Here is a 21,697-nt window from a genome sequence, read left to right as displayed (position 1 = left end):
TGCACTCGGACCTGCACAAGGCGTCCAAGGCCTTGAATGATGGGAAGCTCATGAGGATCGTCGCTCTGAAGGACAAGATAGCGCGCCTGAAGAGGGAGAATGCTCAGTTAAAGGGTCTTCCCGTGCCAGGAGGAGTCCGGATCCGCACTACGCCCCGCAAGTCGACAACGGCACCCGTGCGCATCCAGCTTGCGCCCAGGAACCCACCTCCGCCCGCAGTTCCTGTAGCTCCAGCACTTCCCGCAGCTCCAGCGCCAGCTCCAGCTCCTGTTCCCGCGTCAGCTCCCGCGTCCGCTCTCTCCTTCGCTCTGGCATCAGCCGCCAGGGGTCTAGCCAGTGGCAACGGAGGTTGGTTGTCTGCTACTCCCAGTGGTAGTCGCAACCTCAGCAGCAGCAGCTCCAGTGGCTCAGAGCCGGGCAGCGGCTAGACTTATCTGCCAGGCTCCAGGAGTCGCTCAGAGGGACCTGGTGACGAGCAGGAGGACGCCTTCGACTCCACCGACCGCAGGAGCCGTTCCGAGCATTAGGCTCGTTTTCCATTAGTTTATCGATTGTCTAGCTTCTGCTTGTTAGTTTGTGTGTTTAGGTTGCTTGCTTGGGGTCAGTCGACGGTCGATATCATGTGCCTATGATATGGCTGTCTTAATAAGGATTTTTGCTTGTTTTTAAGTGTTTTAATTCAGATCAGAACAATTGCAGTTTAAATTCCTATATAATAAAGCTTAGTTCCTGAGCATCTGTTTTTCTTCTTTTCCCCCGTCTGCTCTTCCTCCAGATGGTCTACACCAGGAATGGTAGCTGCGCGACAGGCGAGGGCAGCAGCGGCGAAGAACGCACTGATGGTGTACATCCCAACAGCGATTCCAGCAATGGTCCGCCACCACTCCCCGAGAATCCGACCCTTGCCCAAGTAATGGCTCATCAGACGCATATGATGACAGCTATGATGCAGCAGATGCAGCAGCAGCACCAGCAGATGTACCAGAGGATGCAGCAGCAAGCCGAGCAGCAGCAGCAGCAGTTTGGTCCCTCTCCCCCTCAGTCCAAACTGCCGGAGTTTCTACGCGTTAAACCACCCACCTTCTCCAGCACCACCAACCCTATGGAGGCGAATGACTAGCTCCATGCCATAGAGAAGAAGCTGAATCTCCTGCAGTGCAATGATCAGGAGAAGGTTGCTTTCGCCACACACCAGCTTCAAGGTCCTGCGTCAGCTTGGTGGGACAATCACATGGCCACCCGCCCACCAGGCACTGAAGTCACTTGGGTAGAATTCTGCCGTAGCTTCAGGAAGGCGCAGGTGCCAGACGGGGTCGTGGCACAAAAGAAGAGGGAATTCCGGGCACTCCATCAGGGCAACAGGACTGTGATAGAGTATCTCCATGAGTTCAATCGCCTCGCGCGATATGCACCAGAGGATGTCCGCACCGATGCCGAGAAGCAGGAAAAATTCATGGCAGGTCTGGATGACGAGCTGATCAACCAACTGATATCTGGGGACTACGCTGACTTTGAGAGGCTGGTGGACAAGGCAATCCGTCAGGAGGATCAACGCAACAAGATGGATAGGAAGAGGAAGGCCGCTCAGTTCATGGCACATCAGGGAAGTCACCAGAGGCTGCGCTTCACTCCCGGACAGCAAGGTGGACCTACCACCATGATCGTCCGCCAGTACCGCCCGTTCAACCCTAGCAACTTCCACCAGGGCGCCAGTGGCAGTCAGAACCACCATGGAGGTCAGCCCAACCGCGGTGCAGCTCCACGCCCACCAGTGGCACCGGCACAGTCAGGCCCGTCCGCGCAAGCCAAGAAGGAGACTGGAACAAAACCAGGGTCCTGCTTCAACTGTGGCGAGCTTGGCCACTTCGCTGACAAATGCTCGAAGCCTAGGCGTGCCGGGCCAAGGTTTGTCGAGGCTCGTGTCAACCACGCATCTGCGGAGGAGGCACAAGCAGCACCAGAGGTCGTACTGGGTATGTTTCCTGTTAACTCAATCCCTGCAACAGTACTTTTTGATTCTGGTGCAACGCATTCGTTCATTTCAAAGAAGTTTGTCGGGATGCATGGGTTAGTAAGAGAGGAACTTAGCACACCAATGCGGGTTCATACCCCAGGGAATAGCTCCACTTCGGTTCAATTCAGCCCTTCTATAACAATAGAAATTCAAAGATCACCATTTCTAGCCAACCTCATTCTTCTCGAATCCAAAGACCTAGATGTCATTCTTGGGATGGATTGGCTGACCAAGTTCAAGGGAGTCATTGATTGTGCGAATCGCACAGTCACCTTGACCAATGAGAAGGGAGAAACAGTAGTGTACAAATCACCAGACTCACCAAAGCAAGGGGTCTCCTTGAATCAGATTGAGGTGGAAATCCTAGTGGTCACCGAGGAGAAGAATTCGAGGAAATTGGAAGAGATTCCCATAGTCTGCGAGTACCCAGAAGTGTTTCCCGAAGACCTCACTACCATGCCACCCAAGAGAGAGATTGAATTCCGGATTGACTTGGCACCGGGAACCGCTCCAATTTACAAGAGACCGTACAGAATGGCGGCTAACGAACTAGCAGAGGTCAAGAAGCAGGTTGATGAGCAGCTGCAGAAAGGGTACATTCGACCAAGTACTTCACCTTGAGGTGCTCTGGTCATTTTTGTGGAGAAAAAGGATAAGACGAAGAGGATGTGCGTCGATTATCGCGCACTCAACAAGGTCACAATCAAGAACAAATATCCTTTGCCACGAATCGATGATTTGTTTGATCAACTGAAAGGAGCTAAAGTGTTTTCTAAGATAGACCTGCGATCAGGCTACCACCAGTTGAGAATTCGGGAAGAGGATATTCCAAAGACGGCCTTCACCACTCGGTACGGGCTGTATGAGTGCACGGTTATGTCTTTCGGACTTACCAACGCACCCGCATTCTTCATGAATCTGATGAACAAAGTGTTCATGGAATTTCTGGACAAGTTTGTTGTCGTTTTCATCGACGACATACTTATCTATTCAAAGTCTAAAGAAGAACACGAGCAGCATCTCCGTCTGGTACTCGAAAAGTTGAAGGAGCACCAGCTATACGCCAAGTTCAGCAAGTGTGACTTCTGGTTGACGGAAGTCAAATTTTTGGGCCATGTCATTACAGCTCAGGGTGTGGCAGTTGATCCATCGAACGTGGAGTCAGTTACCAAATGGACCCCACCGAAGACCGTGTCGCAAATTCGAAGTTTTCTTGGACTTGCAGGTTATTACCGCCGATTCATCGAAAACTTCTCCAGGATTGCCCGACCCATGACTCAGTTGCTTAAGAAAGACGAGAAGTTTAAATGGACAGCTGAGTGCGATAAGAGTTTTGAGGAGCTCAAGAAGAAATTAGTATCCGCACTAGTTTTGATTCTGCCCGACCAGATGAAAGACTTCCAAGTCTATTGCGATGCATCCCGCCACGGACTTGGATGTGTCCTAATGCAAGAGGGTAGAGTGGTTGCGTATGCCTCACGGCAGTTGCGTCCACACGAAGGGAATTATCCAACTCATGACCTGGAATTGGCAGCAGTGGTTCATGCTTTGAAGATCTGGAGGCACTACCTGATTGGCAACCGCTGCGAAGTATATACGGACCATAAGAGTCTGAAATACATCTTCACCCAACCGGACCTAAATCTCCGACAACGAAGATGGTTGGAATTAATCAAAGACTATGATATGAGCATTCACTACCACCCGAGGAAAGCCAATGTGGTGGCAGACGCATTAAGCAGGAAGAGTTACTGCACTGCCCTATGCATCGAGGGCATGTGTGAGGAATTGCGGCAGTAGTTTGAGCATCTCAACGTGGGAATTGTTGAACACGGGTTCGTAGCCGCTCTGGAGGCACGGCCTACGCTCGTGGATCAAGTCAGAGCAGCTCAAGTGAATGATCCTGAAATAGCAGAGCTGAAAAAGAACATGAGAGTCGGAAAGGCTCGGGATTTCCTTGAGGATGAACACGGCACAATCTGGTTGGGAGAAAGATTGTGTGTACCTGACGACAAGGAACTGAAGGATCTGATACTCACCGAGGCTCATCAGACCCAGTACTCCATTCATCCAGGTAGCACCAAAATGTATGAAGATCTCAAAGAAAAGTTTTGGTGGGTCAGCATGAGGAGAGAAATAGTTGAATTCGTCGCACTCTGTGACGTTTGCCAACGAGTGAAGGCAGAGCACCAAAGGCCAGCAGGTTTACTCCAACCTCTTCAAATTCCGGAATGGAAATGGGAGGAGATTGGAATGGACTTTATAACAGGACTGCCCCGGACATCGTCAGGTCACGATTCAATCTGCGTAGTCGTGGATCGACTCACTAAGGTTGCTCACTTCATACCATTACATACCACGTATACGGGCAAAAGGTTGGCGGAGCTCTACCTCTCGAGAATCATGTGTCTACATGGAGTACCCAAAAAGATTGTATCTGATCGAGGGAGTCAGTTCACCTCAAAATTCTGGCAGAAGCTGCAAGAAGAATTGGGGACCCGTTTAAATTTCAGCACGGCCTATCACCCGCAAACTGATGGTCAGACCGAGCGAGTCAATCAAATCTTGGAAGATATGTTGAGAGCTTGCGCTCTTGATTTTGGTGGAGCTTGGGACAAAAGCTTGCCATATGCGGAATTCTCGTACAACAACAGCTACCAGGCCAGTCTACAGATGGCACCGTTTGAAGCTTTATATGGCCAGAAGTGCCGCACACCTCTCTTCTGGGATCAGACAGGCGAGCGTCAACTGTTCGGGACAGTGGTATTAGCAGAAGCAGAAGAGAAAGTCAGAACCATCAGGGAAAGGTTGAGAATTGCCCAGTCTCGACAGAAGAGCTACGCGGATAACCGCCGAAGGGAGCTCACTTTTGAAGCAGGGGATTACGTGTGTCTTCGTGTCACACCGCTCCGGGGAGTACACCGTTTTCAGACGAAAGGCAAGTTGGCACCACGCTTCGTGGGACTCTACAAAATCTTGGAACGAAGGGGGGAAGTTGCTTATCAGCTAGAACTTCCATCCAATATGATCGGCATCCATGACGTGTTCCACGTGTCCCAATTAAAGAAATGCTTAAGAGTACCCGAAGAACAAGCTGATTCGGAGCATATTGATATTCAGGAAGACCTGACATATGTGGAGAAGCCGGTTCGTATACTTGATACCAGCGAAAGAAGAACCAGAAACAAGGTCACCAGGTTTTGCCAAGTTCAGTGGAGTCACCATTCAGAGGAGGAAGCAACCTGGGAAATGGAGGATGAGTTGAAAGCCGCCCATCCGCACCTCTTCGCCAGCTCCTCCGAATCTCGGGGCCGAGATTCCGTTTAAGGGGGGTAGGTTTGTCACACCCCAAAGTTCTTTCCCAAGCCTAAATTGAAGTTATAAATGGTCTCAAGAAAATACTTGTGTAAATCAAGAGAAAACCTTAATAAAGTAATACAAATAATAATCGAATCTGGCATGTGGAATTTTTCTTGAGTTCTACATGTCGAAATTCACTAACAGGATTTTTAGTGGAATTTTCAGAGCCCTAGAAATAATTTTAACCAATTAAAATTGAGCATGCAATATTTTAATTCCACGGAAAATCCTTTTCTTCCTTTTTATTTTTCTTTTTCCCCTTTTTCTTTTCGAATGGGCCGCCGGCCCATTCTCTCCTTTTTCTCCCCCTCCTTCCCGCTGGGCCGGCCGCAGGCCGAGGCCCAGCCAGGCCGCCCTGCCTCCCTCCTCTCCCGGGGTCGCCGACAGGTGGGACCCACCTGTCGGGTCCTCCCCCAACCTCCCGCCGCCCGCGCCGGCCACCACCCCCGAAACCGCCGCCGCCGCGCCCCACCTCCCCCCCGCTTTCCCCACACCCACGCCGCGTCACCCACGCCCACGCCGCGTCGCCCGCGCCCAAGATGGCCGGGATTCGGTTTTCGATTCCCGCCTCTCTCTCTCCTCTCCCACTCCCCCACGTTCGCCGGCGATTCCCGCCTCTCTCGGCCACGTCCGGCCCCCTCTCTCCCTATTTAAGCTCCGTCGTCACCCCCCTCTCTCTTTTTCCCCATTTCACCGAACACTCCCGAGCTCTCCATCGCTCCCGCACCGTGCATCCACCCGCCGCCGCCTTTCCCGCCACTCCGGTCGCTGCTAGCCGCCGCACCGCGCCGTCGCCGCCGTCGGGTTCGCGTGGCCGAAACCCACCCCGTCCACCCCTCCTTCGTCGAGGTTCGCCGCCGGAGCGCCGTTCCCACCGTGCGACGGTGAGAGCCGCCATGTCCGCCACCTTCGGCCATGGTTTACCATCGCCATGGTTCACCTCTCTCCCTCTAACCTCTCTCTTTTCCTCTCTTAGGGCATTTCGGACCTCGTCCGCCCGTCGCCGTCATCCTCCCGTGGTCGCCGTCGCCGTTCACCGTCGTCTTCCTCCGCGCAGGCCACTCTCGGTGAGGCATCCCTCTTCCCTCTATTCCCTTCCCTCTCCTTCCTAACCGCCGCGTAGCGCCGCCGCCTTCGCGTCGCCTTCTCGCCGCCGCCTCCGCCGCCGTTTGCCGTCGCCGGCAACGCGTGCGCGCACGTGCGCCGTCGCCATCACCGTGGCCGGTCGGCCGGCCTTGAGCCGAGCCTAGCCGGGTCGCCGCCGTCTGTCCGATCAGCCCCGGGGGCGATCTGGGCCGTCGGTCCCATGGACCGGCGGTGGACCACCCGCGTGGTCCTGGTCCACGGTGGACCGCCCCTTCCCTTGAGCCGCTGCCGAGTGGGCCCGCGTGCCGGCACCCCTTTTCCCTCTCTCCCGAGCCACTGACCGGTGGGCCCCGCATGTCGGCGCCGCGCCCCCTTGATGACGTCAGCCCTGGGAATTATTGCGCAATAAATGATTTAAGGACTTTTTGTTATAGTAATAAACACAGTGAATCTTCTAAAATTCATAACTAATTCATCCGAGCTCCGTTTAAGCCCATTCAAGTCTCAGTAAATCAAGAAAAATGTGTAGAATCCATTAAAAATGGTTTTGTTCTCTGTTTCAGTAGTCTTATAGCCTGTTTGCAATGTTTGGCTTGTATGTTGCTAGATTCCGGTTCTTCCGACGCTCCGGTGTACTTCGAGATAGTCGCCGAGGTTCCTCCAGCAGCAGAGCAAGGCAAGTCATGCTTGTCACTTGAACATGTTGATCCTATATTGCAAATGCTCTATTGTTTTTTTTCAAATATTGCATTGTTTTATAATGTTACTATGGGGTGTTCACCTATTGTTACAGCCATGCCATTTTGATACCATGCTCCTTTGTTAGCTTGGGTTATAACATGAATAGATTTTGGACTAGGAAGTGCTTAGCCATGCTTAGTTCCACTAGCACACAATGGGGAAAGCTCACTAAAATATAGACTTTAGGTTCAACTGGTAAGGTTGGTTTAGTACCACCGTTTTGGTGTGGGTTAATTAAAATGAATCACATGGTGGGCTGTGGGTGCATGGTATTGCTGGTCGCACCCATGGCAGTTAAGGACCGGTTCGCGGGATGCCCTGGAAGAACTTATCGTACTTACCACAAGCCAGCGTAGGCAACGGCTAGGCTTGTAGTGTAGCTTCCCTCTAGTCGACGCATCCAGGCAAGGGTGGGCGTGATGGAGCGGGGCGGGCCCTGCGACGGCCTCTGTCACTTCCGGATTCACCTAGGCACGAGAGGGGACTGCCCGTCGCCCGCTGGGGACGAGGGTGAAACCTGAGGTGTGGTGTGCTTGGCTGGAGGGGGTTATGCGAAGGGTCCTGTCACGGCCTGTTTCCGGTATGTCGTGGTGGCATGTCGGCGCACGGAAACGTATCGTGGGGCTGTGTCTTGTGGGTACAGTTGTACATCTCTGATCAGAGTAAAACTATTCGAATAGCCGTGCCCGCAGTTATGGGCGGTCAACCAGATTCACCGTGATTAGTCTCACCCTAGTTTAGTCTAATGAAATTAGATAGTATAGATGGATGGTTGGGCCTGTTGCAACGTGGGATAGCGTTGGACAGCGGATGATCAATATTAATTAATTATTGCAACTGTTTAATTCTTTCAACTTCTGTTTATAAATGCTCGCTTTATGCAAATGAACCACTCTAGCTCTCCTTTAATAATTCCCTGCATCATACCCTTATTCCGGTATGACTTGCTGAGTACAGGGGGTAGTACTCAGTCTTGCTCTATTTTTCCCAACCCCAGAGTACGAGTATGTGTCAGATGGAGGTTTCTCCGAGGAGTAGGCTTCGTCCGTGCCGTCGAGGATGCCTGTGGAGTGGTGTTCCTGCTGCAGTTCTAGTCAAGGCTTAGCTCCTGTTGTCTTTCGTTTTTCCGCTGCATTTATGTAAGACTTTTATGATGTTTGTAAGACGTGGATCTGAATGTCAACATTGTCGTTTGTGTACCCCGGCCGGTCCTGGACAGGGATTTTAATGCACATTCTGCTTGGAATTCTATTCGGGAATTTCTGGGCGTGACAATGGCCGACCGTCGGAGAGGGTGAAGGGGACGGCGAAGTGGTTTGACGCCACCGATGGGGTTTGACGTCACCCGCGGATCTCATCCCAGCGGTGGTGGGAACCGTGGCTATGGAGGCAGTGGCGGGTACAGCGATGGAGGTTATGAAGCTAAACCCCTTGCCTGTGACGGTTTGCTTCGGTCACCCCTGCTCCATGTCGACGGCTTGCCGACGTCGTCAGCGGCTACGGGCGCCGCCAACATGTGCTCGAGGGCATCGACTGCATCCTGAAGCGCAAGGACTTCCTTGCACCGTGGACCGCATTGAGCCGGAGCAGCAGCCGCGTGAGCGCCTTGCCCCACCCATCGATCACCTGCTCCGACTGCCTAGGTGGGAGAGAGAGAGAGGATAAAGAGAAGAGGGGAGTGAGATGACATGTGGAGCCACATAGGCCCCATCATATTTTTATTTTTTATGCAACTGACATGCGGGCCCTATGGTTTTTATTATTTTTTGTTATAGAATTGCCACATAAACGTCACATCAATGCCACATGGGACGAAGATCTAGTGAAATGATACATGTAGGTGCCATGTCAGCCAAAACTAGGGTTAATACTGCCTAGGAACCTCAGTTGCATTGTTTTGTAAGTTGGGGGACGTGTTGTATCCGGTTTTCTAGGCTAAAGATGAAAATCTGACTGGACGACAAATTGAGAGACCTAAAGTGAACTAATTCCATTCGCATAACCCTAGGAAAACACCCATTCACGGTGCTCATGGTGGGCGCCCAAATAGATTCCATGGGCATTCAAATGTACTCATTCCTTCCTTAAAAAAAGGCAACCTACGAGGGGATGTGACCTCTTCTACGTCCAGATTTGTTGTACTAAGAGATATCACATCCCCTCCTAGGTTGCTTTTTTTTTTTGGACGAAGGGAGTGTACCCATGATTTTTAGAAAGAAAATAAGTATATCTAGTATGTAATATGTACGTGGATAAAAAATGACAAAAAGGATAAGAAGCAAATAAACCCGCCTTCCTAGGTTTGGCTCCCTCCTTTGAGGATCCAATTCGCACAAGTATTATGGCCAAATTCTGCAATTCGCGCGCAACACTATATGTACAACTGTCAAAGATTTTCTTTTGCCCCTTTCTATTTTTAATACACAAACTTAAAATGATGGGCCCGCCCCTCCATGACATGAGATTTTGCTGTTTGCAATTGTAATGATCTTCCCGGGCAAAACTAAGAGGCAGATAAAAAACGCACACTTCCCCAATTAAAGAACACTGATATACTCTTTAATTTCCCCTTCATTTTATGACAAGTGTGCTCCAATGGTCCGAAAGTTATAAGACAACTACGTTTTAAGTGGATGGTTTCCAGCTATGAAAAGAATTGGCTATGGTTTTAAGGCAGCCAGAGATCACCAATGGCTGAGATATGCTATGCATGTTGCTATCTTCTATATATTTGTTGGAAGTGAAGCATTTCCACTTATGATTCACTCGGTCATTGCATCCATCCTACTGTACATTCTATATCTATGTTTGGACTGGGAGGTCCCAGGAATCGTTGTGCTGCAATGACGCAAAGAACTCCGTCAGTTTTCTTCTGATAGTTTACGAAGTTCTGTGGTTTCACCACTCCGGCAATGAGAATGTCGACTCGAGGGCCGTGGGATGATACCGGCGGGAAAGAAATCGCAGTCTACTCCAGCTGCTCTGTGCAACTCTGCCGTGTGCTGGCTAGTTGCACATTTTGTTACTGCGCTGCATAATTGCTTTTTACTCGAATTAATTAACAAGATTCACTGTACATACTCGACGTGAGAACTGCTCCCTCCATTTTATATTATAAGTCATGTTTGACTTTTTTTTCTAGTTATGTTTTTTATAATTATAGAAAAATATAGTAGTATTATCAACATAAAACAAACGATCTATTAAAATATATTTAATGTGAGATTTAATAAAACTAGTTTGATATTTTAGATGTGACTAAATTTTTCTATAAACTTACTTACACTTAACAAAGTTTTAATTGGGAAAAAGTCAAACGACTTGTAATATGAAACGAAGGAAACAAAGATTTTTTTTTAAAATTAGAGAAGGGGTTTTTTTTTACTCGGCATGTACATCCAACCGGACATATGCAGCCATTTAAACTGAGAACTTAGCCCCTTCGTTCATATATAGATTTGAACTCAGGACCTTATTATAATACTCATGTCATTGCAACCACTCGAAATTAATTTATATGTAAGTATATATTGCACTATATCCGTGCCTGTTTGGAGCAACGAACTAGCTAATTAAGAATCAGACTAAAAAGTGTAGTATATATATATATATATATGTTGGGAAGGTTGTGCATACTTGCACGATGTTTATATTAGATTTGCGCCATGGAAGCCTATTCTTTGTACACAGGATGATAGCACAGTTTGATATTTCATTGGAATCTTAATTTGACCAAACAAACGGTTGATCTCCATCATAGTTTCTCTCTGAAAGCATTACAGAATAATCGGTTTTTAAGGCTGTGCAGCTTAGGGACCATCTTGGCATAGTTTTTTTGACGATTCAGAGATTAATTCCTCAAACCCTTCAATTGTTTTCAGTGACATGGTCTTTCCTCAAAACTGAATTTTTTACAATTTGATCCTTTTAAAAAACTTATTTCACAAATAGACAAAAAACTTATACTAAAAATGGTCCTTTTTAGGGCGCTAGAGTTGCTGGTGCCGTTGTCTAACGGGACATCCTCCTGCCACCGTAGCGGGTCGGCGATGAGGTGGCAGGGAGAGCGCGCCAATGTGATTGGCGCCCTCCCCCCGAGTTTTTTTTATTTTTTATTTGTATTTTTTTGATATTTTTTCACGCTTAGGAGCATACAAGAACCAACCATAGAAAAGTTAAACTCAAATGGATGAAATATGTGACCTATAGAATTTTCCAAAGCTCTACCGAAAAGCTTCTCGCCTTAAAAACACAATCTTTGCAAGCGGAATTTTGAGGTTCTAATTTCGCCGAATCCGGCAAAGTGGGGGAGAATCGGATGTATTTTCTGTAGATGTCCGTGGATATATTATTTACCTGATTCCGAGTTCGTATAAGAAAGTTAGTCCTATTTTAAGAAATGACACCGAATGTAAAAAAAAAACCTAACTTTTTTTATAGGATGTAAAAGATGTAAAAAAAATACAAACCCTAACTTTTAGGTGACTATTGCGAAATAAGTTTTTTAATTGGATCAAATTGTGAAAAATCAAGTGCTGAAAATCAGCAATCATGACACCAAGTGATGACAGAAGGGGCTTAATCCATTTGCGAACTGTCTTGCTCACGTACAATATAAAGCGTGCACATTTAGTCATTTCAAAATATCTAGGATGGCATTCACACTAAAAATAATAAAAATTCCAATACATTACCGTGTATAGATATACTGGAAAAAAACATGAATATTAGGGAATATCAAATAATTAGAAGGGATGAGACTTTAAACCCAGGTCATCTAGTCTACTACCTTGTGGAGCTAGCCGAAAGACCCCTATACGCTTCTCATATATAGATATACTGCATCACAATATATAATTACGAGAGTCCTTAAAATAAGTGGGTCGGCAAATACGTTTCGCCTTATATACATTTTTACAGGTTCAGAATCATGCCGTAAAGGTAAAAGGACAAAAATATAAAACTAACAGGAGATAAAAAAAAAACATACTCTCCTATTTAAAGAAACACACTAATATACATTATTTTCCCTTCACTTTTGCTAGGTGTGTGTTACAATGGGACAGAGAGTTATGAGATGACAACTTCTGTACTACATGTATTTATCGTTCTAATTGCATTGTTTTTAGCTATCAAAGGGATTGGATATAGCTTTAAGGGAGTCAGACACTATGAATGGCTGAGATCATTTTTAGTGTCTATACTAGAGAACTGATATGTTTTCGTGGTCACACAAATATCTCGAATACATTAGTACCGCTTCTAAAAGTCCAAATCCCAAAAACATCTTTATTTTCGATTAGTATTATCAACTAGTACTTAAAAATACATCTTTAGTACCGGTTGATAACACCAGCTGAGACTAATACTGAAGAATCTTTAGTCCCGGTTGACGTTACCAATCGGTGCTAAAAATACATTTTTAGTACCATTTGGTAACACCAACCTGTATTAAAGTATTAAAGATATTTTAGTACAGGTTGGTCAACCAGTACTAAAGATATCCCTAGGGTTAGTTAAAAAAAACATCCCTATCCAAGTTAAATGTGTGGACTTGGTGGGATGGTTACGCACGTGAGGGCTGAGGTGAGAGATATTGAGTTTGAATCACATGTTTTTTTGATTTTGTATGCATATTTAGTACCGATTATTTCAACTGATACTAAATTCGAGATTTTTAGTCTCGATTTATTGGTCACGGATGCTATAACCGGAATAAATTGGGGTTTTCACGGTAGTAAAAATGAGTTCTTCGGGAAGTTGAAAGTGAAGCATTTGTTGCAAGTGAATAAATTGGAATAAATTGTTATAACCGGAATAAATTGGGGTTTTCACATATTTGTTGCAAGTGAAGCATTTCCTTTCGGGAAGTTGAAGGGAATCTTTTTTTTCCCAATTCTATTACCTTTCTCAATAATAATGACCTACTGTTCAATGCTCCATCCGTTTCATATTATTAGGTGGTGTTTGAATCTCCTAAAGATGAAGATGAAGATAAAGATGAAAATTAAGTGTTTCACGCAAAACGAGGTAGTAGTAACGTGCGATTAATTAAATTTTAATTATTACAAACTTGAAAAATAGATTAATCTAATATTTTAGAGCAACTTTCTTATAGAAAGTTTTTGCACGAAACACACCATTTAGCAGCTTGAAAAGCGTGCCATGAATATTCAAAATTTAATCCAACTCTTGTTGTAGAATCAAACGCAGCCCAAGTCGTTTGACTTTTTTAAGTCAAACTTCTTCAAAGTTGATCAAGTTTATAGAAAAACATAGTAGTATTTTAAACACAATACAAACATATTATTAAAATATATTTAGTGTTAGATTTAATAAAACTAACTTGATATTTTATATGTCGTTAAAAGTTTGCTATAAGTTTGGTCAAACTTAACAAAGTTTTACTAGAAAAAAAAATCAAATGACTTATAGTATGAAGTGGAGGAGTATTTAATAAAAAACACAAGGATGACATGCGCCTCTACTATATTAAATAAAAAATTTTGGTGGAAAGGATAAATAGAACAATCAAGCATAGGTTAACTACTACTCCCTCCGTACTCGTAAAGGAAGTCATTTAGGATAATATTTAACTCAAATCTTGAGAATAAAAATCATGAATAACTGTCAAGTTGTTGAATTTGAAAATGTAAAAATTATATGAATAGATTTGTCTTCAAAAATACTTTCATAAAAGTATATATATATCACTTTTCAATAAATATTTTTATAGAAATAAGGAGTCAAAGTTATATTTTGGAGATTATGTCGCTGTCCAAAACGACTTGTTTTACGGGTATGGAGAGAGTATGAACATTGCCACTGTGGAGATATCGATATCATATAGTCAAATATTTGCTTTTCCTTTTGGATTGGGCAGCATTGTAAGCTTGGTATGCATCAGGAACATCCACCTTCACCATGGAAAAAGAGCCTGTAAGAAATAAGTACCCTGCATTAGCACGGTTTGAGATATTTGGGATTGATCTTGCAAACATGTATAGTCGAGCAACTTGCTAGTACAAGGTCTTCTTGATGGCCCAGGAAATATGAGGTGATTTCTTGCAGCTAGATTTCGACTGCAAGCTGCAAAATAAAAAATACTTTATGCAAAATTTTTAGGTGGTGGCAGTGGGCTGGCGCACTTGACGAAGAGTGAAGATTTTTTTCCTTTTTCTTTTAACTGATTAACCGTTGTTTACGTGGAGGGAAGATCGCTAATCTTGTACTATTATTATATAGTAAAAGTACGTTAAACTTTCTTCAAACGCTCCTAAGTCACCACACATAATACTCCTACAAGGCTACAAACATTCTAAAGCCACGATGTGACGCTCTAATAAATTATAGAAATTATAATAAAAAATAAAAATATCTTACCGTCGATTTTTATTTAAAATGGTGGACCTACTAATTTTGACCATGAGATCAAAATAAAATCCCTTCTCACCCTTCTCTCCTGGCCCCACACAACAAACACCATCAAACTTAAGTATGTAAGTACGCCTATCCTGCTCTCATTTTCTCTTTCTTTTTTCGAATTAAGTTAGTTATTACGAGATATACATCACTACTTATCCTATCTTTCTATAAAGTTAAGACCCACTATATTCTAAAGCTTAATATACAAAGATGCCACATCATCCACTAACATTTACTACATCTCAAATCTCATGCAAGCATGCTAATTTATTAAGTTTTAGAGCTTTAAAATGCAAGCGTGTTAATTAAATTATCTTCCACATAATTCACATAATATTTCAAAATATCTCTCCTTCACATTTTATAATATCCTATATGCCTACGTAGTTCATCCTCACTTAAATTTTAGAGCTTAAAAAATCCAAGCATGTTAAATCATCATTCCACACAATTCTCAAAATATTTCAATATATCTCTCCATCATTTTGTATAATATCTATATACCAATACAATTAATTCATTTTAGTTAGTGTTATTTCTCTCTTCTCTCATTAAGCCATATCACCTCAATTGTTTCTAACCCACAAATGATTAATCTATGGTTGGAATTATCTTCCTCATTTTCTTCTTTCATAAAGCCACATCATATTACCTTTAAATTTGGGTCATTATTCTATATACTATATAAATTATGATAAACCACATCAGCTTATGCGTTCTAAACAAACTCCAAATCAGACAACGTTCACGGCAAACTTGGCTTAAAGAAGCGGATGTTAATTGAAAATTTTTCCACATTAAAGCAAACTCGAGGAGAAGAAAGAACTTTATTCGATCTCTTAATACACCAACCGGTATCGCAGTTTCGGTGCAAGACAAAGAGGAGGAGCTTTTCCGGTTCTTCAAAGAGAGATTGGGAACTTCTTTCCAAAGAGGATCTGGAATTAATTGGAGCATGTTGAACGTACCTTCTTTAGACCTTGAGGATTTAGAAGAAGACATTACGGAAGAAGAGCTGAAAGCGACTATTTTCTCAATGCCGGCCGAAAAGGCACCAGGTCCAGACGGTTTCATAGGGGCTTTCTATAAGGCTGCCTGGGAGATAATCAAAGAGGATCTGCTAAAGGCAGTAATTTCTTTCTTCAATCTAAATACATTGCAACTTCGTGACTTAAACTCGGCTTTCATCTGTCTCCTCCCCAAAAAAGATGATGCTAATGGAGCAGAGCATTACCGCCCTATAAGTCTAATTCATAGCTTATCGAAGATAATTTCCAAGCTATTGGCAAACAGACTAGCCCCAGAGCTTCATTAGCTTGTTTCCCCAAACCAAAGTGCTTTCATTCGCAAAAGGGCTATTCACGACAATTTCCTTTACGTTCAAAATATGGTGAAATTCTTGCATAAATCGAAGAAACAAAGTCTTTTCTTCAAAGTTGACATTGCTAAAGCTTTCGACACCGTTTGCTGCCCTTATCTTTTAGAAGTCATGTGTTATTTTGGTTTTGGAACTCGATCGTTAAATTGGATTTCTAATCTTCTAGCGACATCGACATCTCAAATTCTACTGAATGGAGTTCCTGGGCCGTCAATTGCGCATGTGAGGGGTCTTTGACAAGGTGACCCGCTCTTGCCAATGTTGTTTATCCTAGCCATGGAACCTTTTCATCGTATTGTGAAAGCGGCTGAAAGCGCTTCTCTGCTCTCTCCGATCGGGGGGCGTTTCGACAGGTTCAGATGTTCGTATATGCAGATGATGTGGCGCTATTCATGAAACCTGAACCAAATGACCTATCGGCACTACTGCAACTCTTATCCTTCTTCGCTCAAGCCTCGGGTCTTCACACAAATGTGAGCAAAACAGAGATTTACCCAATCAGGTGTGAAGGAATAGACCTTACCTCCCTGCTAGCAAATTTCCCGGGTTTGATAAAGCAATTCCCATGCCGATACCTAGGGTTACCCCTTCATTTCAAAAAATTAAGAAAAGTAGATTTCCTTCTGCTGATTGAGAAAATAGGTTCACGTATTCCAGGATGGAAAGGAAGATTATTCACATCGGCAGGACGCAAAACACTAGTGCAATCAGTTTTAAGCTCGATGCCAACACACCACCTTATAGCTCTTCAGGCACCTAAATGGGTGCTAAAGAGAATTGATCGCTATCAAAGAGCCTTCCTATGGAAGGGGGAAGATCCAGACAAGACCAATCCGGGTAGCAGTCTTGTAAACTGGCAAACGGTGTGTATGCCTAAACAGTTAGGAGGGTTAGGGCTGTTGGACCTAGAAAGATATTCGCGAGCTCTCTGTCTACGATGGCTCTGGTTTAGTTGGAAGGATGAAGGCAAACCTTGGGCCGGAATGCCAGTACCTTGCGATGAAACTGACAGGAGATTATTCCAAGCAGCGACGTCGATCACACTAGGCAACGGAGAAAAAACAAGCATCTGGCATGACAATTGGCTTCAAAAATGTTGCCCGAAAGATATAGCACCTTCATGTTTCAGGTTGGCCAAAAGAAAGCAAAGAAAGGTCCAAGTTGAGCTGCTTAGAAATAAATGGCTTGCCTCTTTCCGGCAATTCTCCACGGTCAAGGAAATACATGAGTTAGTCCACTTGGGAAGCCTGTTACAGGATGTTAACCTCTCCGCTATTCCTGATGATATCTCTTGGAAGTGGAATGAAGCAGGGATTTACACAAGCAAGAGTGCTTACCTTTTCCAATTCGAGGGGTCTTTTGCTTCCATAAATTTCTCCTCGATATGGAAGGCGCCGGCCGAACCAAAAACAAGGTTTTTTTGGATGGCTTGTTCTTCATCAGAAAACTCTCACTGCGCAAAACCTTCTCAGGAGACATTGGCCATGCAATTGGATATGTTGCCTCTGCACATGTGCTTTTGAGGACACAAATCACTTGTTCAGTGAATGTCCATTCGTCAGGCAAGTATGGAACCTTGTTTGCTCATGGCTAAACTTGGCAGGAGGAAATGCTCAACCCACAGGTGGAACATCCAACTGGTGGACTGAAATCGATCGTCAAGGTTCAAATGAGCAAAAGCTGAAAACAAGAGGAGCTCTCCTCACAACATGGTGGAATATTTGGTTGGAAAGGAATAATAGAATTTTCAATAGTTCTGTTAGATCAGAGAGGGACGTAGCTTACTTTGTCAAGCAGAAAATAGACCTTCGTAGCTCGGCTTTTAAGCCACTTGATCTGTATTTTTATTTTGCTCGCTCTGGTCTGTATTGCACGGATTTTCTTTTCTCAAATCAAATTCCGGCAGAGCTCCTGCCGTCGGTTTCCTCAAAAAAAAAAAACATCAGCTTATGCAAGTTTCTATTGTCTAGCTATCTTACACATTATTTCTATTTTTTATTATCATACCAAACTCCCGCTGCAAGGCGCGAGGTTTCACCTAGTTATTTTAAATGGTTATATCTTTTCAGCATCGAGCTGGCTGTGCAATGTGTAAGCACTAATATTTTTTTATGGATGTACTATACATGGATTTTATATATGATATGCTTGAACGGTTAAGCTGCCCCATCGAGGAGCTTCTGTACTAAAAAAATTCCGATGAGCCAAAAGAAATTCAAAAGACCGAGGAAAACGGTAGCAGTAGGGTTGTTATTTATTGATGATTCCATCCACACTATATAAGGTCTTGTAGTGCATTGAGGGACTGGGAGTCTTTGCTTTGAGGAATTGAGTAATTGATCAGTTGAACCTTTGATTCTGAAGGCTTGTAATTTTATCTGAAGAAACAAACTCCTCCATCAACACCTGAAATTATATGCTCTCTAGACGCATTCGTAGTAACAAAATCATGGGACTCATCCTGGATAGTAGGTAATTTTGAAAAAGTAGAAAGAGGCATGACTTAATTCGCACCATCCGGCCGCTTAACTATGTTCACTAGTCCGAAACTATTTCACATGATTAATTGATAGACCTTTTGATATATCAAAGTTCTTGGTGAGATATGAGAGAGAAAAAAGTGTTGTGAACATTCTAGCACATATGTGGAGCACCAATATATGAACAGAGTGGGCATGCAGCACGTAAGAACTAGTGTTGTCATTTCCATTCATGCGAGATTCTCCATCTGCCCCAACCCAAGGGTGTTCATGTTAAGGATTTAGTGACAGCATGCAGGTCAATATAATGCAAATGCTGAGTTATTTATCTGGTTTTGAAAGTTGGGTGAAAAGTTTTATATGAGAACATGAACAAATTATTGTCCAAATTCTAATGCCTTATGAGAAAATATAAATTTTCACAGCTAAATTTTGTCTCGAGTTTCATAGTCAAAATAGATAGGAAAGATAACCAGAAAATGGAATAAAAGAGACAGGGAGCCCGTTTGTGCGTTCCAGCAACCCCATGACAAACTTCATGGACCTTGAGTAGAAAGAACAAGATGGAATATCTGGTGAGTATATGAATCAAACTTTTCGCCTTAAGAAATAAAATCTCTACAGATGATCCAGCAACAACTGCAACATCAAAGCCTTCAGATACATAGTAGCAATAATATACTAACTTCTGATCCATATCGCAAAACCATGACATATTTTTCTCAAAACACCATCAAAGATCGGACTTGAAGAAACGACATGCCACAAACAACAGCAGAATAATGCAGCCATACTTTATATGTCCTCAGTCAGACAACAACAGTACCACTGTCCCAGAAAAACAGAAACAAGAAAGACTCCGAAAGAGAGCACCAAATCATGGTTGCCAGTTCAACAGGAAATACAAAAGATAATCTGAGAGTTGCAACATGAACATAGCAGATAATACACATTATAGTCTCGACCAAGGAGTCTAATGAAAGGTAAGCTCTTGACCACCCTCCCAGCTAGATCAGCTTTGCTGCGCAGCATCATTCGGTAGGAAGTAACCACACCGGGAAATCACGACTCAACTGGTCCACATCAAATTCGGAAGCTAATAGTTTGACGGCAAAGGACCTCATCTTACCATCTCTCATGCTATACACAAATGTATCATAAGGTTTCCAATCATCAGGGACAAAGTAGATATGGTCACCTTCAACTCCATGATGTAGACCAGCAGGACAGGACTTGCAGCCACCTAAGCCAACAAAGATACAGTCACCATTCAAGCTGTGAATCTCAGTTAGTCCATAAGGGTTTGTGTCAACATCCAGTGCAAACACTTCAACTTTATGAAGTTGTCTCTTACGGTAATCGCCATTGTAGTGTCTGATGATTAATAATAGCTCTCCACGCCACACAACCATATTGCAACTTATTGCACCACCTTCCTGGTAGGGATGATTGCGAGGCAGCTCAGTGAGAGAGAGCTCAATACGAGAGACCATGAACCCACGATCATCCTCCTCAAGTTCACAAGTGAATAGGCGTGTCCTGTGCCTCATGAGCATATAAAGCTTCCCCTGGTAGAAGGAGAGATCTCTTGGGCCATCAATCTCAACTCCAGAGCAAACCTGCCATGAAATCATCCCAGGCTGCCAGAGAGCTGGTACTGGTGCACCCTTGTGGTCTGAGGAAGCAGCCACGATGTACTTGGATGACTCAGGTGAAGCAGATAGTGCCACATTACATAGTGACATTGTGTATATATCATTGACACCAAAATGGACCTCACCAGAACCATTGACGATGTGGAGGGTCTTACTGGAGTAAGCAGGAAAATTGTAACGCATATGGCACAGCTGCGGTAGGCGAATGACCTTGCGAGAGAAAACATTCACCAGGAAGCAGTCACCATCGGCATCTCTGTTGTACTCGTCGCTGCGATCCTTGTTAGGAGTCACACCTACAAGCCATCCATGAAAAGAACCCACACATCGGAGATCATCAGCTGCAACCTCCTTAGGCACCGGCACGCACCACACAGGCATCAAATCCCCCTTGTCTGATAGGCTCGAGAACTTGAAACCAGGAAGCACCAGCAGGGGCAGCGGCGGTGGCAGGACGTGGCCGTTCGCGCTGGCTCGCCAGTGACGGCACACTGACCGCACCCTCGCACGGTCGGCAAGGCATGGAAGGAAGTGGAGCACGATTCCCAGTATGTCCGGTTGAAGGCCTGCCCACAGCGACACCCCCGCGTCCAACTCCAACCTTGACATCTTCTTGGGCATTCCGCCGAGCACCACACCTGCACGAGCCACCGGCCGGGTGTGTCACGCTCCATAGCAAACATCACCCACAACCAAGAACGTATGCAATAACACATAGGTCTTAAGCAACACACCGGATCTGTCCAAGCTGGGATCCACCGCCGCCGGCGACTGGGTCCGCGGGGATCCTTGTTCCGACAAGCAAAGATGCATTCCGTCGAACAGCTTGCCTGCACGACAACCACCGGTGGATGTGGATCAGCTTCCAGGCAGCAGTGCAGTGCAGCACCTCGTGAGATACGCGAACAGGTAGAGGTGAGGTGAGGTGAGGTACCTGAGTTTCCTCCGGTAGAATCCATGGCGACCGGAGGTTTTGTGGCTCCTCGCCCTCGCCTAGGGGGAGGGGAGGGGGATCGATTGAGGGGGAGAGAGAGTCCGAAAATGCTAATGGGCGCGCACGCGCCAGATGCGTTGCTCGCGCAGACGCGTGCTGCTGCCGGCTAGGCCTTATGGGCCGCTGTTGGAAACAGAGCCCAGAACCAAATCATGATTAGTATATCGAGCAACTAATGACTTCACGTGATTAATTTCTGTTCCCGCGACAAGTTTTTTTCCTTTTTTTCTTTCCGCGATTTCCCTAGTTTCTCTCTCTCTCTCTCTGTTTTTTTTTTTGAAATCGCGCTGTTTTTTTCCTCTTTTTTTTTTTTTTGAAATCGCTCTTTTTTTCGCACACGCGTGTGATTTTTTTTTGTGATATTTTATAAACTGATACTTTCACCTTTAATATCAGTTGAGAGTTTTGAATTTGAGTTGAAAGTTTTTTAAATTCAAGTTGAATGTTTTAAATTTTGATATAAAAGTTTTCAAATTTAAATAAAAAATTTGAATTTTGATATGAAAGTTTTAAAATTTGAGTTAAAAATTTTCAAATCTTGACTTGATTTTTTTAAAAAATTTG

General features: G+C 44.5%; 1 protein-coding gene across 3 annotated transcripts in view; it reads right to left on the bottom strand.

Annotated features, from left to right (window-relative positions):
• Positions 1-21,195, bottom strand: part of LOC127772073 (uncharacterized) — a 31,235-nt gene extending 10,040 nt beyond the window's left edge. Inside the window, exons 1-3 of one of the 3 annotated variants that reach the window (XM_052298059.1) lie at positions 21,074-21,195; positions 20,874-20,969; positions 20,741-20,777 (exon numbers count right to left, since the gene is read on the bottom strand). In XM_052298059.1, the coding sequence (XP_052154019.1) occupies positions 20,741-20,777; positions 20,874-20,969; positions 21,074-21,098 (158 nt within the window). In that variant the 5' untranslated portion in view covers positions 21,099-21,195. Of the gene's footprint in view, positions 1-19,264; positions 20,778-20,873; positions 20,970-21,073 lie in introns of those variants that run through there. The other 2 variants (XM_052298058.1, XM_052298060.1) reach the window with 2 other exon arrangements.
• Between the last annotated feature and the right edge of the window lie 502 nt (positions 21,196-21,697).

The sequence above is a fragment of the Oryza glaberrima genome, chromosome 4, assembly GCF_000147395.1.
Source record: "Oryza glaberrima chromosome 4, OglaRS2, whole genome shotgun sequence".
Taxonomy (NCBI): Eukaryota; Viridiplantae; Streptophyta; class Magnoliopsida; order Poales; family Poaceae; genus Oryza; species Oryza glaberrima.
Note: the sequence above shows the minus strand (reverse complement) of the source record. Positions and strands in the feature narration are given on the sequence as shown.